The sequence below is a fragment of the Triturus cristatus genome, chromosome 2_2, assembly GCF_964204655.1.
Source record: "Triturus cristatus chromosome 2_2, aTriCri1.1, whole genome shotgun sequence".
In the NCBI taxonomy this organism is placed as follows: Eukaryota; Metazoa; Chordata; class Amphibia; order Caudata; family Salamandridae; genus Triturus; species Triturus cristatus.
In genome coordinates this window covers 5979725-6001219 of record NC_140582.1, presented here as the reverse complement: position 1 = coordinate 6001219, position 21495 = coordinate 5979725, and the positions used below count along the sequence as shown (strand labels likewise).

General features: G+C 37.2%; 2 protein-coding genes across 7 annotated transcripts in view; one reads left to right on the top strand and one right to left on the bottom strand.

Annotated features, from left to right (window-relative positions):
- Nucleotides 1-10434, bottom strand: part of LOC146861746 (uncharacterized) — a 34472-nt gene extending 24038 nt beyond the window's left edge. The window contains exons 1-2 of the mRNA XM_085643192.1: nt 10325-10434; nt 3074-5041 (exon numbers count right to left, since the gene is read on the bottom strand). Of these exons, the coding sequence (XP_085499318.1) occupies nt 3074-4999 (1926 nt within the window). The 5' untranslated portion in view covers nt 5000-5041; nt 10325-10434. The remainder of the gene's footprint in view (nt 1-3073; nt 5042-10324) is intronic.
- The window catches only part of ERCC3 (ERCC excision repair 3, TFIIH core complex helicase subunit), a 1429399-nt gene that overhangs the window by 900250 nt on the left and 507654 nt on the right, over nt 1-21495 (top strand). The gene's annotated exons all lie outside the window — the stretch shown is intronic.

Here is a 21495-nt window from a genome sequence, read left to right as displayed (position 1 = left end):
GTGAGTCCAATTTATTTTTCAGTTTGCCTGTTACTGTGACAGTAATTCTTCCATCCTCAATTTTGTCCACTGCTTCCAATTTCATGATGTCTTCATTTTCCAATTTCAAAAGCTCCTCATTAAATATTGAGCATTCACGTAGAGTTGGCATTAAGCAGATGACACTTTTGTTTTCTGCAATATTCTTGTATATTTTCTCTGCAACTATTTCTTCCTTTGGAAATAAGTTATGTAGCAGCCGACTCTGTAATGCTTTTTTGCCAACTTCTGTGAGTAGTCCAATTCTGATATCTTTCAGAATACTTCCATATTCTTCATCGTTTGCTTGCCTCATATTAGTTGTAAGTTCCTTGTACTCAAAGAAGGACCAAATATTTGTATTTCCAATGCTTCCCAATGACTTCTTCGTGTCTTCATGTGTCACAGTATTAAACACTGGTTGTCCTTTAACTGGAGTAAGTTGCAAAAGATCCCCAAAAACTATGACGTGTTTTCCACCAAATAACACGTCATAGTCTGTCTTCAAAATTTGCTGCATTCTTAAATGCACAAAGGCAAGCATTAAGTTTGATACCATGCTCACCTCATCAATAATGAGAACTTGCATCTTCTTCAATACTCTTGACACTTCTAAGGATGCTTCTCCAGTTAGCTTGTTGAATTGTATTTTGTTCTCATGCTCCACTGGTAACATTAGCAAACGATGTAAGGTGATTCCTTTTATGTTATATGCTGCTAACCCAGTTGGAGCAGTAACCACACAAGACAAAGTAGAATCCGTTTTTTGCTTTAGGTAGCTTCTGATGACTTTAATTAGGAAACTTTTTCCAGTGCCAGCTTGTCCGCTTACATACATCCTGATTGGATGAAATGATGTGCATGAGCACTCTTTTTTGATATGTAGAAATCCGTGATCAATTTTGTTTTTGATCTCTTCATAAATTTGTTGCTGCTCTTGATTCAGTTGTCTTTCCAAATTTTCTAAGTCTATAAATTCTTCTTGAGCTTGATTCATAGCCGTTTCCACTTCATTCATGGCTATTGATGCTTCATTTTCAACGATTGGTTGTCCTAGGGGATCTTGACTGTATGTTCCTGAACTTTGGCTGTCCTGAGAACTGTCTCTAGCTATTTCTGCTGCAATTGTAGTTTCCTGTTCAATTTCTTCATTTAACATTTGCAGATAAGTTGAGAATGTACTGCATTGTATGCTGTCTTTGCAAGCATTAAAAGAATCTTCATAGCTCTGGAATTCTCCCAGTAGTTCATCCTCTGTACGCCATGGTTTAAACAACTGTAAAAGAGCCAAGTAGTAAAATTCTTTCTTGTCGGTAGTGTCGCAACTCAGCTTCCGGTGATTTATCAAACTTCCTTTGGTTTGCTTCACCAAACATCCTTCTTCACCAACAACTTTATATTTTCCACTGTTGATGTCTTCTGCAGCTTTCCGTGAATAAATGTAGTTCTGCAGCACTTCATAGAGACACATGTTCTCCAGATGATGACTTCTCTTGGGATAATATGTGTCCAACATGTTTGTTTTCAATATGTCTGTACTTTCTGGGTCATTCTCAGCCAAATATTCAATTTCTCCAACAGATTTCAGTACCCGATTTCTCATTGCTGCAAGGCCTAAACTTGCCCAAATTATTCTTCTTGACTTCGAGTAGAGACTTGCAGAAGATAACCTATCTGAACATTCGTAGGATCCAATTTCTCGATGCGATAACATCTTCAAACTAAAACTGTACAGCTTCTTACTGACAGTCTTCTCGTGAGAAATCTCTTCCCACATTTCCTTCAATTCTGTTTTTTCTGATTTCGTAATGTAAGACGTTACATATCGAGCAACAGCAATGGAATTGTCAGCAACATACTGTATATCCATGTTAGCGTTCCACATGGATAAAATGACTGGGTTGTAGTCATTTATATTTTTTGATTCTTCTTTTCTTTTAAGGTTGTAGGTATTCTTAGGTGATTTTCTTGTGATAGTATGTCTCACAGCTGACATAAAACTGTTGACTCTTCCATTTGTAAGAACAGGTCTAGGAAATCCAAATCGACATTTAGTGTAGTATTTTTCTTTGCTCTTGTATTTCCGTCGACAGTATTTTCCACACCGATGACTTTGGAAACGTAGAACTTGCTCCTTTAACTTGTTCTCTTCTGTGTTTTTAGGTATAGCACATGTTGCATATTCTTCAATGTAAGATAACACTGCTTCATCAGTATCTGTTCCAAACTTTGGGGCATCCTTGATCCACAGCAGCATATGAATATGAGGAGCACCTCTTGCCTGGTACTCTTTTCTCCAAAAGAAATCCACTACTTCTCCAAGGGGTGGATTTTTTTTATTGCAGATGAAGGACATCATAGCCTCAAATCTATGATTGAAATATCTGCAAACATTAACCGGATCCAATGAGCACAGTTCTCCTGCTGTCTTGTATTCGATGTTTTCAATGTTTGAATTGGCCTCTCGTAGAAAATCCAGTAAATCATCCCAAGCGTACTCGGCGCAGCTTAGGGTAAGGAACCATGTTGGTGTTCCTAAGTTGCGTAACATGCATTTTAGTTCACCATGGCGTCGGTACCAATATTCATTTGTCCCACGCTGACAAGCCATCAGATTGATCAGTTGTGTTTCCAAATGATCATCTCGGTGCTGCACTTTCTCCATAAAATCCTTAGCAGACACATTTTGTAAATGTACTCCACTTTTTAAAATGTGATTTACTGCATAAGACAGTGCAGACAAGTCGCTTTCAAATAAAAGATGGAACAAATAAGGGATACTTTGTCGAAATCTGGGATCTTCAGCATATAGTCTTGTAGTCCGATACTCAGAAGCTGGAATCTGTTCCGGACGTTCATCGTATCGTCCTCCTTTTCCTTTAGGAAACAGCTGGGGAAAACATCGAGCTTCCAAGCTCTCCTCCCATACACTCACGGGATTTCCTTTTGCTTTCTTCATCTGAAAGAGATCAATATTGTCTCCCATAACTTCTTTCGAATGGAGAGGATGTATGCTAAAATGTTCATAAATTTCTTCTTCCTTTGACTTGTCCACTTTTTCAATTTGTCCAGTTGGTGTTTCTGTGTCTCCTTGTAAATCTTCTTCTTCTTCTTCTTCTTCTATATAAATTGATTCATACCATTTGTTATTTTTTTTCAAATACAAATTTGCTCTTTGTACTTTCCGCACATCTACCAGCTCCTGCCAAATCTTCTTATTCTTTGTAGGGACACCATTAACCAGAATAATTAATGGTTCAGTTTCCAAAGTATCCGCATCAATAGTTTCCATATTTTTTTTCAAATCCAAGGGCAAATACACCACTCTACCTTTTAAACCTCTCAGTAAATCTGAAGGAGGTAATTTACCAGTTTTGGGCTCCATACGTACTATGGTCTGGAACGGATGAACACATTGAATGAGTATAGACTCATATGTATTTAATTCAGAAAGTTCAGCAGGAATAGCATCCAATTCTAAATTATTATGTACAGCTCTGGTCGGCATTCTATTTTCCTCTAACTTGTTGTAGCAGTATTTGCAAATACGCTGATCTTCACCCAATTCAAAACAATTTTCAAGAAATATATATGTGGCAAAATCCATCCACTTATAATTATCTTCATTTTCACTCTTTCTGTAGAGATCAACATTCCTAGTTTGTTTTCTATAATGAGTTCTGCGGCAACAAATACAAGTAACATTTGGTCTTTCATTAGAGACTATTGCAAATTTTGTTATGTGATCATTAAATGTGTTACTTACAGAGGGTTCTACATTCTCTTCCACTTCTGCCTCATTTATTGTGTCCTTCTCTGCACTGTTTTGTTCAGGACCAAAGTAACAAAACTGAATTTCATCAACAACCTTCTCTACATCTGATACCGTTCCTCGGAACAGAGCCCTATTCAATTCATTTAACTTTATTGCTGGACTTTTGGCAAAATACAACCGTCTCACAAACTTTCTCATTTCAGTATGATGAACAGCCAGCATCCTAAAATGATGGAAAACACTATTGCACACTTTTCTAGATAGACAAGCAAGAGAATGACCCTGCAAACCAGTATTCTCTCTCACTCTGCATGGATCCAGACTTTGAAGCACCTTAATCTTTTGTTTTACACTTTTTTTACTATATTCTCTTAGAAACTCTCGAAATCTGTCAATAGATTCCTGACGCACAGTGCAAATACTACTACAATTCCAAGTGTACACTGGGGCTTTAGGACGTCTCCCCATTGCCTCATCTGCCATCACTTGTACCTCATCTCTTGGAACCATTATCTCCTTCTCCATTATGCAACCATTTTTTACTTCGTATGAACGACCTCTGGTGTCAACTGCATGCAGCAAACTATTACTTTGAAAATAGCTTTCTTCATTAAAAAAAGGTTCACTACTTGAACTATGCATCCACTTTCCTAAAAACACTTTACAAAAGTTTGTTCTGTTCACTACTCTTTTGCTTTTGCTTTGTGATTTCAGTACATTAACCATTTTATCTAATGTACGCATCCTATTCAAAATTAATATGAATAGTTTCCTTTTTAATTCTAATGCTTTTGCTGCAATGGCTTCAATTTCTTTTTTTCTCTTATAATATTTAGCCTTTTGCTTATATTTCTTTATATCCTTTATCAAATTGGACATAACTCTTCTCTGAAACATTTTTCTACGTATCTCTTTAAATGCTGTTTTTCTGTTTATGTTAAACTTTTCAATTGCAGAAGGTATATTTGCATTAACTAAATCCTCAATTTTTTGCTGTTCTGTAGGTTTTGTTACATTTTTCCGAGAACAGACATTTTGTACATTTTTGTTTGTTTTCAATATTTTGTTTAGGAATTGTCTTTTTTGCTTACCAGAAGATTTTTTCTTTTTCCCAACATCAGCATCTTCTACTAACTTTGGTCCTCCAGTTGTCCTCAAATATAGTTTTTTTTTTAGCGTTTTTTGAACTCGAGATTTTGTAGGCATCTTAAATTTTGTTCACTGTTCTTCAGCAATACCTGAAAAAAACTAAAAAAAAAATCCTTTATTGTATTTAAATATATTACTACATTTCTTTTCACAATAGTCACAAAACGAAATTTCTTTGCCATTTTCAATGCACACAAACTGCTCTTTTTTTAAAATTTATTTAAATGCACATGTCCAAGCTTTTTTTTTTTTTCAGATCACCACCGTGTGTATTCTCTGTGACTGCCTACACTCCAGCAGGGGCAACCAGCCTTAGTGATGCTGAATGTATTTGCATTACAGACTTAAACCTGAAAACCCCACTCGCTTCTAATTACTGTGCATGACTATACATGGCAAGCACATGGGTGTGTGCTAAGCCTCTGCTTCTTCCCCCAAAAATTCGCTCCTCTTTTCCATCTACTGCAACTGTGAAATCACCAGAGCAAGACGCAATAAATTTCTGCCTATAATTCTTCTATGCACACAGAGTCATGTTTTCACTTTATTGCCAAAACGAAATTTCTTTGCCAATTTGAAAGCACACTTACTGCTCTTTTTTTTTTTCGGGCCAAGTGAAAATCTCTTTTTACACTTTGAAATCACTTTTACAGACTGACACATTCTGAAACCTTTTTTTTAAATTTATTTAAATGCACATGTCCAAGCTGTTTTTTTTTCAGACCACCACCGTGTGTATTCTCTGTGACTGCCTACACTCCAGCAGGGGCAACCAGCCTTAGTGATGCTGAATGTATTTGCATTACAGACTTAAACCTGAAAACCCCACTCGCTTCTAATTACTGTGCATGACTATACATGGCAAGCACATGGGTGTGTGCTAAGCCTCTGCTTCTTCCCCCAAAAATTCGCTCCTCTTTTCCATCTACTGCAACTGTGAAATCACCAGAGCAAGACGCAATAAATTTCTGCCTATAATTCTTCTATGCACACAGAGTCATGTTTTCACATTAGTGCCAAAACGAAATTTCTTTGCCAATTTGAAAGCACACTTACTGCTCTTTTTTTTTTGGGCCAAGTGAAAATCTCTTTTTACACTTTGAAATCACTTTTACAGACTGACACATTCTGAAACCTTTTTTTTAAATTTATTTAAATGCACATGTCCAAGCTGTTTTTTTTTCAGACCACCACCGTGTGTATTCTCTGTGACTGCCTACACTCCAGCAGGGGCAACCAGCCTTAGTGATGCTGAATGTATTTGCATTACAGACTTAAACCTGAAAACCCCACTCGCTTCTAATTACTGTGCATGACTATACATGGCAAGCACATGGGTGTGTGCTAAGCCTCTGCTTCTTCCCCCAAAAATTCGCTCCTCTTTTCCATCTACTGCAACTGTGAAATCACCAGAGCAAGACGCAATAAATTTCTGCCTATAATTCTTCTATGCACACAGAGTCATGTTTTCACATTAGTGCCAAAACGAAATTTCTTTGCCAATTTGAAAGCACACTTACTGCTCTTTTTTTTTCGGGCCAAGTGAAAATCTCTTTTTACACTTTGAAATCACTTTTACAGACTGACACATTCTGAAACCTTTTTTTTAAATTTATTTAAATGCACATGTCCAAGCTGTTTTTTTTTCAGACCACCACCGTGTGTATTCTCTGTGACTGCCTACACTCCAGCAGGGGCAACCAGCCTTAGTGATGCTGAATGTATTTGCATTACAGACTTAAACCTGAAAACCCCACTCGCTTCTAATTACTGTGCATGACTATACATGGCAAGCACATGGGTGTGTGCTAAGCCTCTGCTTCTTCCCCCAAAAATTCGCTCCTCTTTTCCATCTACTGCAACTGTGAAATCACCAGAGCAAGACGCAATAAATTTCTGCCTATAATTCTTCTATGCACACAGAGTCATGTTTTCACTTTATTGCCAAAACGAAATTTCTTTGCCAATTTGAAAGCACACTTACTGCTCTTTTTTTTTTGGGCCAAGTGAAAATCTCTTTTTACACTTTGAAATCACTTTTACAGACTGACACATTCTGAAACCTTTTTTTAAATTTATTTAAATGCACATGTCCAAGCTGTTTTTTTTTCAGACCACCACCGTGTGTATTCTCTGTGACTGCCTACACTCCAGCAGGGGCAACCAGCCTTAGTGATGCTGAATGTATTTGCATTACAGACTTAAACCTGAAAACCCCACTCGCTTCTAATTACTGTGCATGACTATACATGGCAAGCACATGGGTGTGTGCTAAGCCTCTGCTTCTTCCCCCCAAAAATCGCTCCTCTTTTCCATCTACTGCAACTGTGAAATCACCAGAGCAAGACGCAATAAATTTCTGCCTATAATTCTTCTATGCACACAGAGTCATGTTTTCACATTAGTGCCAAAACGAAATTTCTTTGCCAATTTGAAAGCACACTTACTGCTCTTTTTTTTTTTGGGCCAAGTGAAAATCTCTTTTTACACTTTGAAATCACTTTTACAGACTGACACATTCTGAAACCTTTTTTTTAAATTTATTTAAATGCACATGTCCAAGCTGTTTTTTTTTCAGACCACCACCGTGTGTATTCTCTGTGACTGCCTACACTCCAGCAGGGGCAACCAGCCTTAGTGATGCTGAATGTATTTGCATTACAGACTTAAACCTGAAAACCCCACTCGCTTCTAATTACTGTGCATGACTATACATGGCAAGCACATGGGTGTGTGCTAAGCCTCTGCTTCTTCCCCCAAAAAATCGCTCCTCTTTTCCATCTACTGCAACTGTGAAATCACCAGAGCAAGACGCAATAAATTTCTGCCTATAATTCTTCTATGGACACAGAGTCATGTTTTCACATTAGTGCCAAAACGAAATTTCTTTGCCAATTTGAAAGCACACTTACTGCTCTTTTTTTTTTGGGCCAAGTGAAAATCTCTTTTTACACTTTGAAATCACTTTTACAGACTGACACATTCTGAAACCTTTTTTTTAAATTTATTTAAATGCACATGTCCAAGCTGTTTTTTTTTCAGACCACCACCGTGTGTATTCTCTGTGACTGCCTACACTCCAGCAGGGGCAACCAGCCTTAGTGATGCTGAATGTATTTGCATTACAGACTTAAACCTGAAAACCCCACTCGCTTCTAATTACTGTGCATGACTATACATGGCAAGCACATGGGTGTGTGCTAAGCCTCTGCTTCTTCCCCCAAAAATTCGCTCCTCTTTTCCATCTACTGCAACTGTGAAATCACCAGAGCAAGACGCAATAAATTTCTGCCTATAATTCTTCTATGCACACAGAGTCATGTTTTCACATAAGTGCCAAAACGAAATTTCTTTGCCAATTTGAAAGCACACTTACTGCTCTTTTTTTTTTGGGCCAAGTGAAAATCTCTTTTTACACTTTGAAATCACTTTTACAGACTGACACATTCTGAAACCTTTTTTTAAAATTTATTTAAATGCACATGTCCAAGCTGTTTTTTTTTCAGACCACCACCGTGTGTATTCTCTGTGACTGCCTACACTCCAGCAGGAGCAACCAGCCTTAGTGATGCTGAATGTATTTGCATTACAGACTTAAACCTGAAAACCCCACTCGCTTCTAATTACTGTGCATGACTATACATGGCAAGCACATGGGTGTGTGCTAAGCCTCTGCTTCTTCCCCCAAAAATTCGCTCCTCTTTTCCATCTACTGCAACTGTGAAATCACCAGAGCAAGACGCAATAAATTTCTGCCTATAATTCTTCTATGGACACAGAGTCATGTTTTCACATTAGTGCCAAAACGAAATTTCTTTGCCAATTTGAAAGCACACTTACTGCTCTTTTTTTTTTGGGCCAAGTAAAAATCTCTTTTTACACTTTGAAATCACTTTTACAGACTGACACATTCTGAAACCTTTTTTTTAAATTTATTTAAATGCACATGTCCAAGCTGTTTTTTTTTCAGACCACCACCGTGTGTATTCTCTGTGACTGCCTACACTCCAGCAGGGGCAACCAGCCTTAGTGATGCTGAATGTATTTGCATTACAGACTTAAACCTGAAAACCCCACTCGCTTCTAATTACTGTGCATGACTATACATGGCAAGCACATGGGTGTGTGCTAAGCCTCTGCTTCTTCCCCCAAAAATTCGCTCCTCTTTTCCATCTACTGCAACTGTGAAATCACCAGAGCAAGACGCAATAAATTTCTGCCTATAATTCTTCTATGCACACAGAGTCATGTTTTCACATAAGTGCCAAAACGAAATTTCTTTGCCAATTTGAAAGCACACTTACTGCTCTTTTTTTTTTGGGCCAAGTGAAAATCTCTTTTTACACTTTGAAATCACTTTTACAGACTGACACATTCTGAAACCTTTTTTTAAAATTTATTTAAATGCACATGTCCAAGCTGTTTTTTTTTCAGACCACCACCGTGTGTATTCTCTGTGACTGCCTACACTCCAGCAGGAGCAACCAGCCTTAGTGATGCTGAATGTATTTGCATTACAGACTTAAACCTGAAAACCCCACTCGCTTCTAATTACTGTGCATGACTATACATGGCAAGCACATGGGTGTGTGCTAAGCCTCTGCTTCTTCCCCCAAAAATTCGCTCCTCTTTTCCATCTACTGCAACTGTGAAATCACCAGAGCAAGACACAATAAATTTCTGCCTATAATTCTTCTATGGACACAGAGTCATGTTTTCACATTAGTGCCAAAACGAAATTTCTTTGCCAATTTGAAAGCACACTTACTGCTCTTTTTTTTTTGGGCCAAGTAAAAATCTCTTTTTACACTTTGAAATCACTTTTACAGACTGACACATTCTGAAACCTTTTTTTTAAATTTATTTAAATGCACATGTCCAAGCTGTTTTTTTTTCAGACCACCACCGTGTGTATTCTCTGTGACTGCCTACACTCCAGCAGGGGCAACCAGCCTTAGTGATGCTGAATGTATTTGCATTACAGACTTAAACCTGAAAACCCCACTCGCTTCTAATTACTGTGCATGACTATACATGGCAAGCACATGGGTGTGTGCTAACCCTCTGCTTCTTCCCCCAAAAATTCGCTCCTCTTTTCCATCTACTGCAACTGTGAAATCACCAGAGCAAGACGCAATAAATTTCTGCCTATAATTCTTCTATGGACACAGAGTCATGTTTTCACATTAGTCCCAAAACGAAATTTCTTTGCCAATTTGAAAGCACACTTACTGCTCTTTTTTTTTCGGGCCAAGTGAAAATCTCTTTTACAGACTGACACATTATGAATCCACCATGTGTAACTACAACAAAAACAATTCCCATTTCTATTATTCATTTCTTAAGTTACCACATACATCCCCTCTCAAACTGTAAACTCACCTTTAAATTTAGTTAGTTGTGAAAGAAATGTGTCACTCAAACAGCAGATTATCAGAGCCAGGATCTCTGTTCTGTACACCTCTCTCCTCTCAGCAGAACCAGATAATGGCAAACTTTCCCTCTATTTTTCCACACATATACATGTAAGTTTCAAATCTCAGTGCTTCCCCCTTTTTTTCAAATGTAATGACACATTTCTATTGGTTGAAAACCAACCCTTTTCCAAAAGTACCCTGCCCCCAACTTGACTTCTGCCTAGTACCCTTCCCCCAACTTGACTTCTGCCTGCTACCATAGCAACAGCTCATGGAACACTGCTGTGTGCAGTTAGGTCAGAAGTTCGACACACAATGTTTCAATTCCACAGAGCAAGAGTGCTTGACTTTTCAATCCTAACTGCAAATCCATAGTACTGTTCTTTGGTTACACATTTTTTTGTACCAATACAAAACATGCTTCTATTAATTTTCACATACAGCCTAGTTTTTTTTCTAGAATGGTATGAAACAGCCAATCAGTTCTTTTTGTTTTGTAAAAAATATGTATGCCTCCATTTCCAAACTGTCTTTATTTTCATATTGCCATTCTACTGAAAGACACCTCCTGAGTGCATCCAGTTCTCCTTTGAAGATGTTCACAGTGTGGATTGTAGGGCACAGCTATGTCTTCTGGAGTGAAAAGTTTGCAGAGAAAACAGATATGGTGAGAGACCTTGCTTTGCCAAATGTAGACATTAAATGGATTGGTCAGAGAGGGTTAAAGTGGCACCAATTGATGCCATTGGTGAAATCCTTCATGCAAATCCAACACCCTGACCTCATAATAGTGCACTGTGGTGGCAATGACCTAGGCACTTTGACTGGGGTAGGTCTGGAAATGCTTATGAAGGACACCTTTGCACAACTGTTTACACTTTTCCCTAAAACTGCCTTTGTGTTTTCCAACATATGCCAAAGGCAAAAATGGAACTGGTCCAATCATTTCTGTCCACAGATTGACAAAGCAAGAAAGCACGTCAACAAATCTGTTTCTGCTTTCCTCCGTGACTATGGTATGGGTGCCATTTACCACAACAACTTGCGTTACGACATGCAAGACATTTATAGAGGAGATGGTGTGCACTTCAATGATGAAGGGAACAGAGTCTTCCTCTTGAACCTTAGACTCTGCATCGGTACTTACTTGTAAGTACCACTAAAAAAATGACTCCATAAACACAACAGCTCTTTTTAGAGCTCCCTAATTTCTAAACTCTTAAATCTGATTTTCATTTATTTATTTTTATTTTTTTTACCGTACGCTTACCGTGAGCTTACCGTACGCGTACCCCGTGATTTTTTTTAAAATCAATAAATGTTTTTTTTGTACTTTTCTGTCCTTCTTTGACCCCCTTACAATTGTTAGGGGGTCTGTAACTCTCCTCATTGCCCCCTTTCTTTGTTTTCACTCTTTTTTTTCAGAGTGAAATACACAAAATGGCGGCCGCCGCTTCCTGGTTTCGGCCGATTCGAATGTTTACTAAGATCTAAGAGCCAATCAGAATCGCGCTCGCGCACGCCACCGTACGCTTACCGTAAGCGTACGGTAAGCGTACCGTAAGCTGGCTCAGATATATATATTGATTTAAAGGCTATTTTCTCAGAATCTACTGAACAGATTTACACCAAACCTACAAAAGGCACTTCCTTGACCTAGGGACTACCTCTCTGCCAAATTTCTAGTAATTCTGTTCAACCGTTCGGGCTGTAGCTCGTTCTAAAGGTCCTATGGAAAAATGCATGGGAAAAACGCGTTTTGGGACCCCCCTTTTATCTCAGCCCCCGCTTGACGGATCCCCCCGAGACTTTCAGGGTAGGAGCGGAGCGTAGCGCCCCACCTATTTTGAGAAATTCGCGAGGATTCGTCGACCGGCGCCAAAGTTATTCAAAATAGAATGTTGAGGTTTTCCTATGGAAACGTGGTCCTAACTATAACTACCTACTGGCGACCGCCAGTAGGTAATATATATATATCTCCAAACCAGCACGTCTCCTTCCCGCTCCACAATACGACACAGCGACCCAAGGTAAATTGCTCCAGAATTATTTTATTGCAGATTTGTGGGCTATGACACGTTTCGGCAGGATCCTCTGCCTTGATCACATGTAGAGCCAAACTCCCAATATGCATATATGTGCTCTCCTACCACCACGTGATGCTAAAAGAGAAACAAAATACTACATACCATTGGTAAAGTTAATTGATAACATTTTTTTCTAGTTATTTGTTTTTTAAATTTCATTCGATCAATACATGCTCTAGTGCAATAAAACTACAATTGATAGCACTGTGATATAATGTATACTGTTAGTTTCACTGTATTTTCTCTCCACGATCATTTGCTTTTTTATTTATCTATTCAGTTCAATTAACTTTATTGTACCTGGAGGAAAAGCCCTTCCTGAGTAAACGAAAGGAGGAAAGGACCACATCCTGTTCTTTGCTTTGTTTATCGAGATGGTGTGCGCCATAGGTTGCCTCTGTGCCAAATAAAATTCAATTTGGCACTACTTGTCATTATTACACATTGCAATAGCAACATTTTACTCTTTTTGACCTTAATGGCCCCTGACCTCATATATATGGTACAGTGCTAGTAATTTATTGTCTACAGATCTGTCTCTTGTTTAGAGTGTCACTAGCTAATCTTTTGGAAACTATACAGGTCACACGCTGGCAGCTGTCAAGTCGAATTGCAGTGTGGGTCCACAATTGAGTTTGCGATTCATATAGCAGCTAGAGATAAAGTGCAAGTGCTTGTTCCCTATACACGTGTTCGCTTTAGTGCAGAATCGTATTAATCAAACCCTAAGGTTTATAAATTACTGACGTGCAAATGGCGGTTTAAAAAATATTTTGTGCAAATTGTGCAAATTTTAATATATATATATATATATATATATATATATATTCAATGAAAAAACCAAAGGTTTCACACACGTTCTAGTTAGCTGGACATTTCACTCGTAAAAACCAATGAAATTTCCCCGTTATAGTTAGTTCAGCTAACTATAACTCGCGCGCCCGCAATGCACTGCTGATGACGTCACATATTACATCACTCATGACATGGTCAGTGACATCACTCATGACATCACTGATGACATCTCAAATGACATCACTGATGACATCATCCAGTGAATGTGTGTTTTTCTGAAAATTAAATATGTTTTATATATGTATATCTCAAGGTCGATGGAAGAATAAATGGGTATATAAGTGTCTAAATAGATGCTTTGTTTTTGAAAAATTTATTGTGTAACTGACTGATTAAGTGTATCATAGTGAATACATGGCTTACTGAGTAATGTTTAAATATGAAAATATCTGTATCAGTCTCTCAATTTGTGTATAAGTGGCTGCATGGGTTGGTGAGTAGCTACATGGGTGTCTATATAGGTTATTAGTTGGTTTTTTGAGTATTAGTCTGAGTGTCTGCATGGTTCGGTGGGGGGTATTACGTAGTGCATAGGTGCATGAATGAGTGACTCACTGTTTGTATGTGTTGAAGACAGCATGTGTGCAGGACTGTATGGGTGGATGAGTGTGTGTATGGGTGTGTTAGTGAGTGAACGACTGTCTCAATAGTGTCTTTATGAGTAACTACATCTCTTTTAAACTAGTATATGTGACTATTGGTGTATATAAGTGAGTATATGTGAGAGTGAGAGATTGAAAGAGTTCCTGTATGAATAAGCATGTGTTTCTATAAGTGATTGTTTAAAAGACTAAGTATGTGTAAGTTTCCGTAGAAGTAAGTGTGGTGGTGTGTGTATAACTGTATATGCAAATAAATGTATGTTTGATTCTTTATTAGCATGAGTGACTATGTGTGTGAGTAACTCTATGGATGAGTGGCATTGTGTAACAGGATGTATAGGTGTATGAGTACATATGATGAGAGAGTACATGTATGAGTGACTGTACAGGACTGTTGGTGAATGAGTGGATGTGTATGTGGATCTAAGAATTACTGAAGAGGTTGTTGTAACTGGTATTGGTATGTCCATTTTTTTTGAAAATTTCAGTCTCTATTTTTGAATGTGTGTATCAAAGGTTATATTACGGTGAGAGGAGGTCTGCCACTCTATCACATGGATGTCATCAGTGATGTCATCAGTGATGTCATTTGAGATGTCATCAGTGATGTCATGAGTGATGTCACTGACCATGTCATGAGTGATGTAATATGTGACGTCATCAGCAGTGCATTGCGGGCGCGCGAGTTATAGTTAGCTTAACTAACTATAACGGGGAAATTTCATTGGTTTTTTACGAGTGAAATGTCCAGCTAACTATAACGTGTGTGAAACCTTTGGTTTTTTCATTGAATTTCTAAGGTTTTTTAAATGCTAATTCCTAACTATAACCTGTGTGAAACCCATGGTTTTTTCAGTGAATTTGCAAGGTTTTTTAAATGCTAATTCTTATATTTACCTTTTTTTTTTTTTCAATTTTTTTTACATATTTTTATTTTAATTTTCTATCCTTTTTTAAAGACTATGGTTAAATTTTAAAAATTCTACAATATATTTTTTATTTTTACCATTTTTTTAAACTAAACAGGTAAGATTTATTAGTATAACATAGTGTTTTTTTTTTCCCCTTTCTTTTTTTTTTTTAGTATTTTTTTAACGTGCGCGTACGGTAAGCGCACGTCTTGCTTTTATAACGTTAGATTTCTACGCTGTTTGCGTTCATTTACGCAATTTGCGTAGACGTACGTCACGCGCGCGCAGCGCGTAACGCGTATGCTGCACGCGCATGTTACGCGGAAGTGAAGGGGCGTGCCTGTTTTGCGCATGCGCGCGTGCGCGTGTCTTTTTTACGCGCATGCGTACTTTTGCCGTAAGCGCTCCGTAAGCGCACCGTAAGCGTAACGTACGCGCACGGTAGGTCATGTGATCAAGAAACAAAACTTTTGATTGGTTTAAAGTACTTTCAGTTCTAGAACTCTCCTACACCACACCCATTCCCCTCATTTCTGCTTGTGATCCCTTAGGAGAAGGAGCTGAGTTGTCTTTGTGATACGATGGCAGAACAGCAAACCTCTTCTGAGAGTGAGGCTAGCAGCACTACCTTGAGGCAGAGAAGGAGGAAACAAAAGAGCTCTTTCATATGGGAGTATTTTTCTTTTCCAGAGGGCAAGAAAAAGGTAAATGCACCCTTAGTGACTTGTAAGCTTTGTGACCGTGTACTTTCAAGAGGGAATCCCAACAAGAAGTATTCCTTCGGGAATCACACCATGTTGAGACACCTTCATGATGTACACGGTAGGACATATGCTCGACATACTGAAGGTAACCCTTCAGTAAGTCAACCAAGCACATCCACAGCAGCTCAGCCTGGTCCATCATCTGCAGGGCCGAGTCCATCTTCGGCAGGTCAGCTGAGCCCTTCATCTGTGGGGGGAGCATCTCCTTTTTCTGGTCCTCTGGAAACCAACCATCGGTTTGCGAGGGTTTTAATTCGGTGCGCCACTTGTCATGATCTAATTTGTCATAGGGAGACCAGTGTTGCCCTAGTGAACAATTTAATAGATCAGCACATTTGTCGTACCGACTAATATTCCCATTCTTTCTTTCCTCTGTCCCTGCATGAACACAACGGCTCTTTTAAGAGCCAACCTTACCTTTCAACTTTTTTAAAATATTTTTTTAAACTTTTTTTTGATTTTGTTTTTTTTACCGTACGCGTACGGTACGCGGATTTTTTTTTTTTTTTTAAAAACACTAAAAATCAATTATCACATTACAAGGTCTTTGAGAGACTACAATGAAAAACTGAAAATGTGATTGTGGAGAAGTGGGAAAAAGGGACCATGACATTTTTGACTTACCATACCCACTCAAAAAATTATTTATTAATTAAAATTTAATTTTAATTGCTTTAAAAATGGTTCAAGTTTTCGAAAATTTTCTATCTCAATCTGAAAAAAAAGAAAAAAGTATTAATATTTAATAAAACATTTTATAATACAGTACACATATTTACATATTTTCCCAAAACATTTTTTGCCTTTTTTTTGCTGTTTTCAGAATATATTGCATTTCACTATAAATTGTGAAACCAATTGCATTCATCATTTAACAGCGGGCAAAAAAAAAATAACAATCTCAAAGATTGTTTTAAAAAAGCCCAGAATCTCTTTTTACTTAAACATAACATTATAGAAATGCATAATATTCTAAAAAAATATCATCTAATATCAATACTTATTTCTTTAAAATACCGTCTGACATTTTTGTTTCAGAAGTATAATCACAAAAATATATCTCAAATAACTCCACAATACATCTGGTTCCATTTCCTTTAGGCCAAATAGTAATTTTAAAATTCTTTTTTGATTAAATTTCCAATGTTAATCCAATAAAATTCTAAAGTTTAAATTGTACAGATCTCACTGATTCTCTGTAACATTTCGGTTTCCGAAAGATTAATTAATAATTAAATAAGTCCACAATACAATTGTTTACCTTTCCTCATGGCCAAATAGTCATTTTAAAAATCTTTTTTGAATAAATTTCCAATGGCAATCCAATAACATTCCAAAATTTAAATTGTGCAGATGTTACCGATTTTGTCTAAATTTTTGGTTTTCCAAAGTTTCATTAAAAATTTAAAAAGTCCACATTACAATTGGTTACCTTTCCATTAGGCCAAATTATAATTTGTAAAATCATTTTTTTGGAAAATTCCAATGGTAATCCAATAAAATGGTAAAATTGTTTTGTACAGATCTTGCCAAGTCTCTATAAAATTTAGGTTTCAGGAAGATTAGATAGGAATTTGCTAAATCAAAAGGCAAACGTTGCTTGAAAATCAATTGGGAATCATTACACAGTGTCCAGCCTTTTTCACATTTAAGATAAACTGTGTAATGTCCAGAAGTAACAGTAGGTCCTTCATGGAAAATTATTGCAACTGTTACAAAAGTTTTTCCTGAAATTGATAATTGCTGTCCTGTAAACTTCTTTATTAAAGTATCCAATTTTGAACCATCAGCTTTACATCGTTGCATCATTAAAATTACATATTGTCTGTATTCCTTTAAAATTAACGTTGAAAACATTTCAGATTGACACTCACCGCATTCCATGCTATGATTAGCATCTTTAACTAATTTAGCAAAAGTGACTGTTTTACTTTCTGGCAATGTTAAATAAATAAACCTTTCAGAATCAACATTAGAGCCACATGTATTGTAACAGTTTTCACAACTATGTTCCCATTTATAAGAGACACCAAACATATTTTCAATGGGAACCCCTTCTTCTTCCAGTACCTGAAGAAAAAACATCAAGAATTCCTGTGCGTCTTGCTGTACATTTTGAGAAAACTGTGTTCGTCCTGAACATACATCTAAAAGTTTTCTAATTTCAGTAGCACTTTCTATTTGAGTTTTATCATTACTCAGCTTTTGAAAAAGGAGACTCAACTCAGAACAGAATCTTTTTCTCTGATTTACTATTATCTGCTCTTGCACACTTTCCAGATAAAATGCAACATTCAGCACTACATTAGCGTAGCAGTTGACACCAGAGCTATTTTCAAAATGACATCCTACAACCTCTTCTTCATTTTCCTTTTTCTTTTTGCTTGCAATTACATCACTCCTCTTTTTTTTCCTCCTCTCTACATCTTCATTACAGATATTCTCATTTCTCCTTTTACGAGAAACTACACGTTTCTCCAACACAGGATACTGACCTAAATGAGGAGCATAGGTTCTTCTTAATCTATTATACTCCTTTACACAATTTGTATCAGCACTAACTTTTGAGTCATCAAAGTCTATCATGAATAAACCAGATAATGTTTTCACTCGTGACAAAGCTACATAAGCCATACCTTTTTTGAACACAGTTGAACCAATGTTCACAAAAGCACAATCTACAGTCAATCCTTGAGACTTGTGAATAGCTACAGCATATGCTAGAGAAAACGGAAACTGCTTCCTACGTACATATAAGTCTTTCACAAGCATGAAACGAACTGAACAACGACAAATGTCTTTAACTTCTTCTATCTGATCAAATTTTATTTTTAAACATTCAATTCCATCTTTTTTCTGATAATTAATAAAACCCACAACTCTTCCCATAGCTCCATTCACTAAACCTTTTTCAACATCCAAATTTCTCCTTAAAAATACTCTACAGTTCATGCAAACATATAGATTTTTTTCTAATCCAGCTGTTTTGGAAATGTTTTTCTCTAGTGAATCCAATTTATTTTTCAGTGTGCCTGTTAATGTGATAGTAATTCTTCCATCCTCAATTTTGTCCACTGCTTCCAATTTCCTGATATCTTCCTTTTCCAATTTTAAAAGCTCCTCATTGAATATTGAGCATTCACGTAGAGTTGGCATTAAGCAGATGACACTTTTCTTTTCTGCAATGTTCTTGTATATCTTCTCTGCAACTATTTCTTCGTTTGGAAATAAATTATGTAGCAGCCGACTCTGTAATGCTTTTTTGCCAACTTCTGTGAGTAGTCCAATTCTGATATCTTTCAGAATACTTCCATATTCTTCATCGTTTGCTTGCCTCATATTAGTAGTAAGTTCCTTGTACTCAAAGAAGGACCAAATATTTGCATTACCGATGCTTCCCAATGACTTCTTTGTGTCTTCATGTGTCACAGTATTAAACACTGGTTGTCCTTTAACTGGAGTAAGTTGTAGAAGATCCCCAAAAACTATGACATGTTTTCCACCAAATAACACGTCATAGTCTGTCCTTAGAATTTGCTGCATTCTTAAATGCACAAAGGCAAGCATTAAGTTTGATACCATGCTCACCTCATCAATAATGAGAACTTGCATCTTCTTCAATACTCTTGAAACTTCCAAGCATGCTTCTCCAGTTAGCTTGTTGTATTGTATTTTGTTCTCATGCTCCACTGGTAATATTAGCAAACGATGTAAGGTGATTCCTTTTATGTTGTATGCTGCTAACCCAGTTGGAGCAGTAACCACACAAGACAAAGTAGAATCCGTTTTTTGCTGTAGGTAGCTTCTGATGACTTTTATTAAGAAACTTTTTCCAGTTCCTGCTTGTCCGCTTACATACATCCTGATTGGATGAAATGATGTGCATGAGCACTCTTTTTTTTCATGTAGAAATCCGTGATCAATTTTGCTTCTGATCTCTTCATAAATTTGTTGCTGCTCTTCATTCAGTTGTCTTTCCAAATTTTGTAAGTCTATAAATTCTTCTTGAGCTTGATTCATAGCCGTTTCCACTTCATTCATGGCTATTGATGCTTCATTTTCAACGATTGGTTGTCCTAGGGGATCTTGACTGAGTGTTCCTGAACTTTGGCTGTCTTGAGAACTGTCTCTAGCTACTTCAGCTGCAATTGTAGTTTCCTGTTCAATTTCTTCATTTAACATTTGCAGATAAGTTGAGAATGTACTGCATTGTATGCTGTCTTTGCAAGCATTAAAAGAATCTTCATAGCTTTGAAATTCTCCCAGTAGTTCATTCTCTGTACGCCATGGTTTAAACAGCTGTAAAAGAGCCAAGTAGTAAAATTCCTTTTTGTCAGTAGTGTCGCAACTCAGCTTCCTGTGATTTATCAAACTTCCTTTTGTTTGCTTCACCAAACATCCTTCCTCACCAATGACTTTATATTTTCCATTGTTGATGTCTTCTGCGGCTTTCCGTGAATAAATGTAGTTCTGCAGCACTTCATAGAGACACATGTTCTCCAGATGATGACTTCTTTTTGGATAATGTGTCCAACATGTTTGATTTCAAAATATCTGTACTTTCTGGGTCATTCTCGGCCAAATATTCAATTTCTCCAACAGATTTCAGTACCCGATTTCTCATTGCTGCAAGGCCTAAACTTGCCCAAATTATTCTTCTTGATTTCGAGTAGAGACTTGCAGAAGATAACCTATCTGAACATTCGTAGGATCCAATTTCTCGATGCGATAACATCTTTAAACTGAAACTGTACAGCTTCTTACTGACAGTCTTCTCGTGAGAAATCTCTTCCCACATTTCTTTCAATTCAGTTTTTTCAGATTTAGTAATGTAAGACGTTACATATCGAGCAACAGCAATGGAATTGTCAGCTACATACTGTATATCCATGTTAGCATTCCACATGGATAAAATGACTGGGTTGTAGTCATTTATATTTTTTGATTCTTCTTTTCTTTTTAGGTTGTAGGTATTCTTAGGTGATTTTCTTGTGATAGTATGTCTCACAGATGACATAAAACTGTTTACTCTTCCATTTGAAAGAACAGGTCTAGGAAATCCAAATCGACATTTAGTGTAGTATTTATCTTTGCTCTTGTATTTCCGTCGACAGTATTTTCCACACCGATGACTTTGGAAACGTAAAACTTGCTCCTTTAACTTTTTCTCTTCTGTGCTTTTTGGTATAGCACATGTTGCATATTCTTCAATGTAAGATAACACTGCTTCATCAGTATCTGTTCCAAACGTTGGGGCATCCTTGATCCACAACAGCATATGAATATGAGGAGCACCTCTTGCCTGGTACTCTTTTCTCCAAAAGAAATCCACTACTTCTCCAAGGGGTGGATTTTTTTTATTGCAGATGAAGGACATCATAGCCTCAAATCTATGATTGAAATATCTGCAAACATTAACTGGATCCAATGAGCACAGTTCTCCTGCTGTCTTGTATTCAATGTTTTTAATGTTTGAATTTGCCTCTCGTAGAAAATCCAGTAAATCATCCCAAGCGTACTCAGCACAGCTTAGGGTAAAGAACCATGTTGGTGTTCCTAAATTCCGTAACATGCATTTTAATTCACCATGGCGTCGGTACCAATATTCATTTGTCCCACGCTGACAAGCCATCAGATTGATCAGTTGTGTTTCCAAATGATCATCTCGGTGCTGCACTTTCTCCATAAAATCCTTAGCAGACACATTTTGTAAATGTACTCCACTTTTTAAAATGTGATTTACTGCATAAGATAGTGCAGACAATTCGCTTTCAAATAAAAGATGGAACAAATAAGGAATACTTTGTCGAAATCTGGGATCTTCTGCATATAGTCTTGTAGTCCGAAACTCAGAAGCTGGAATTTGTTCTGGACGTTCATCGTATCGTCCTCCTTTTCCTTTAGGAAACAGCTGGGG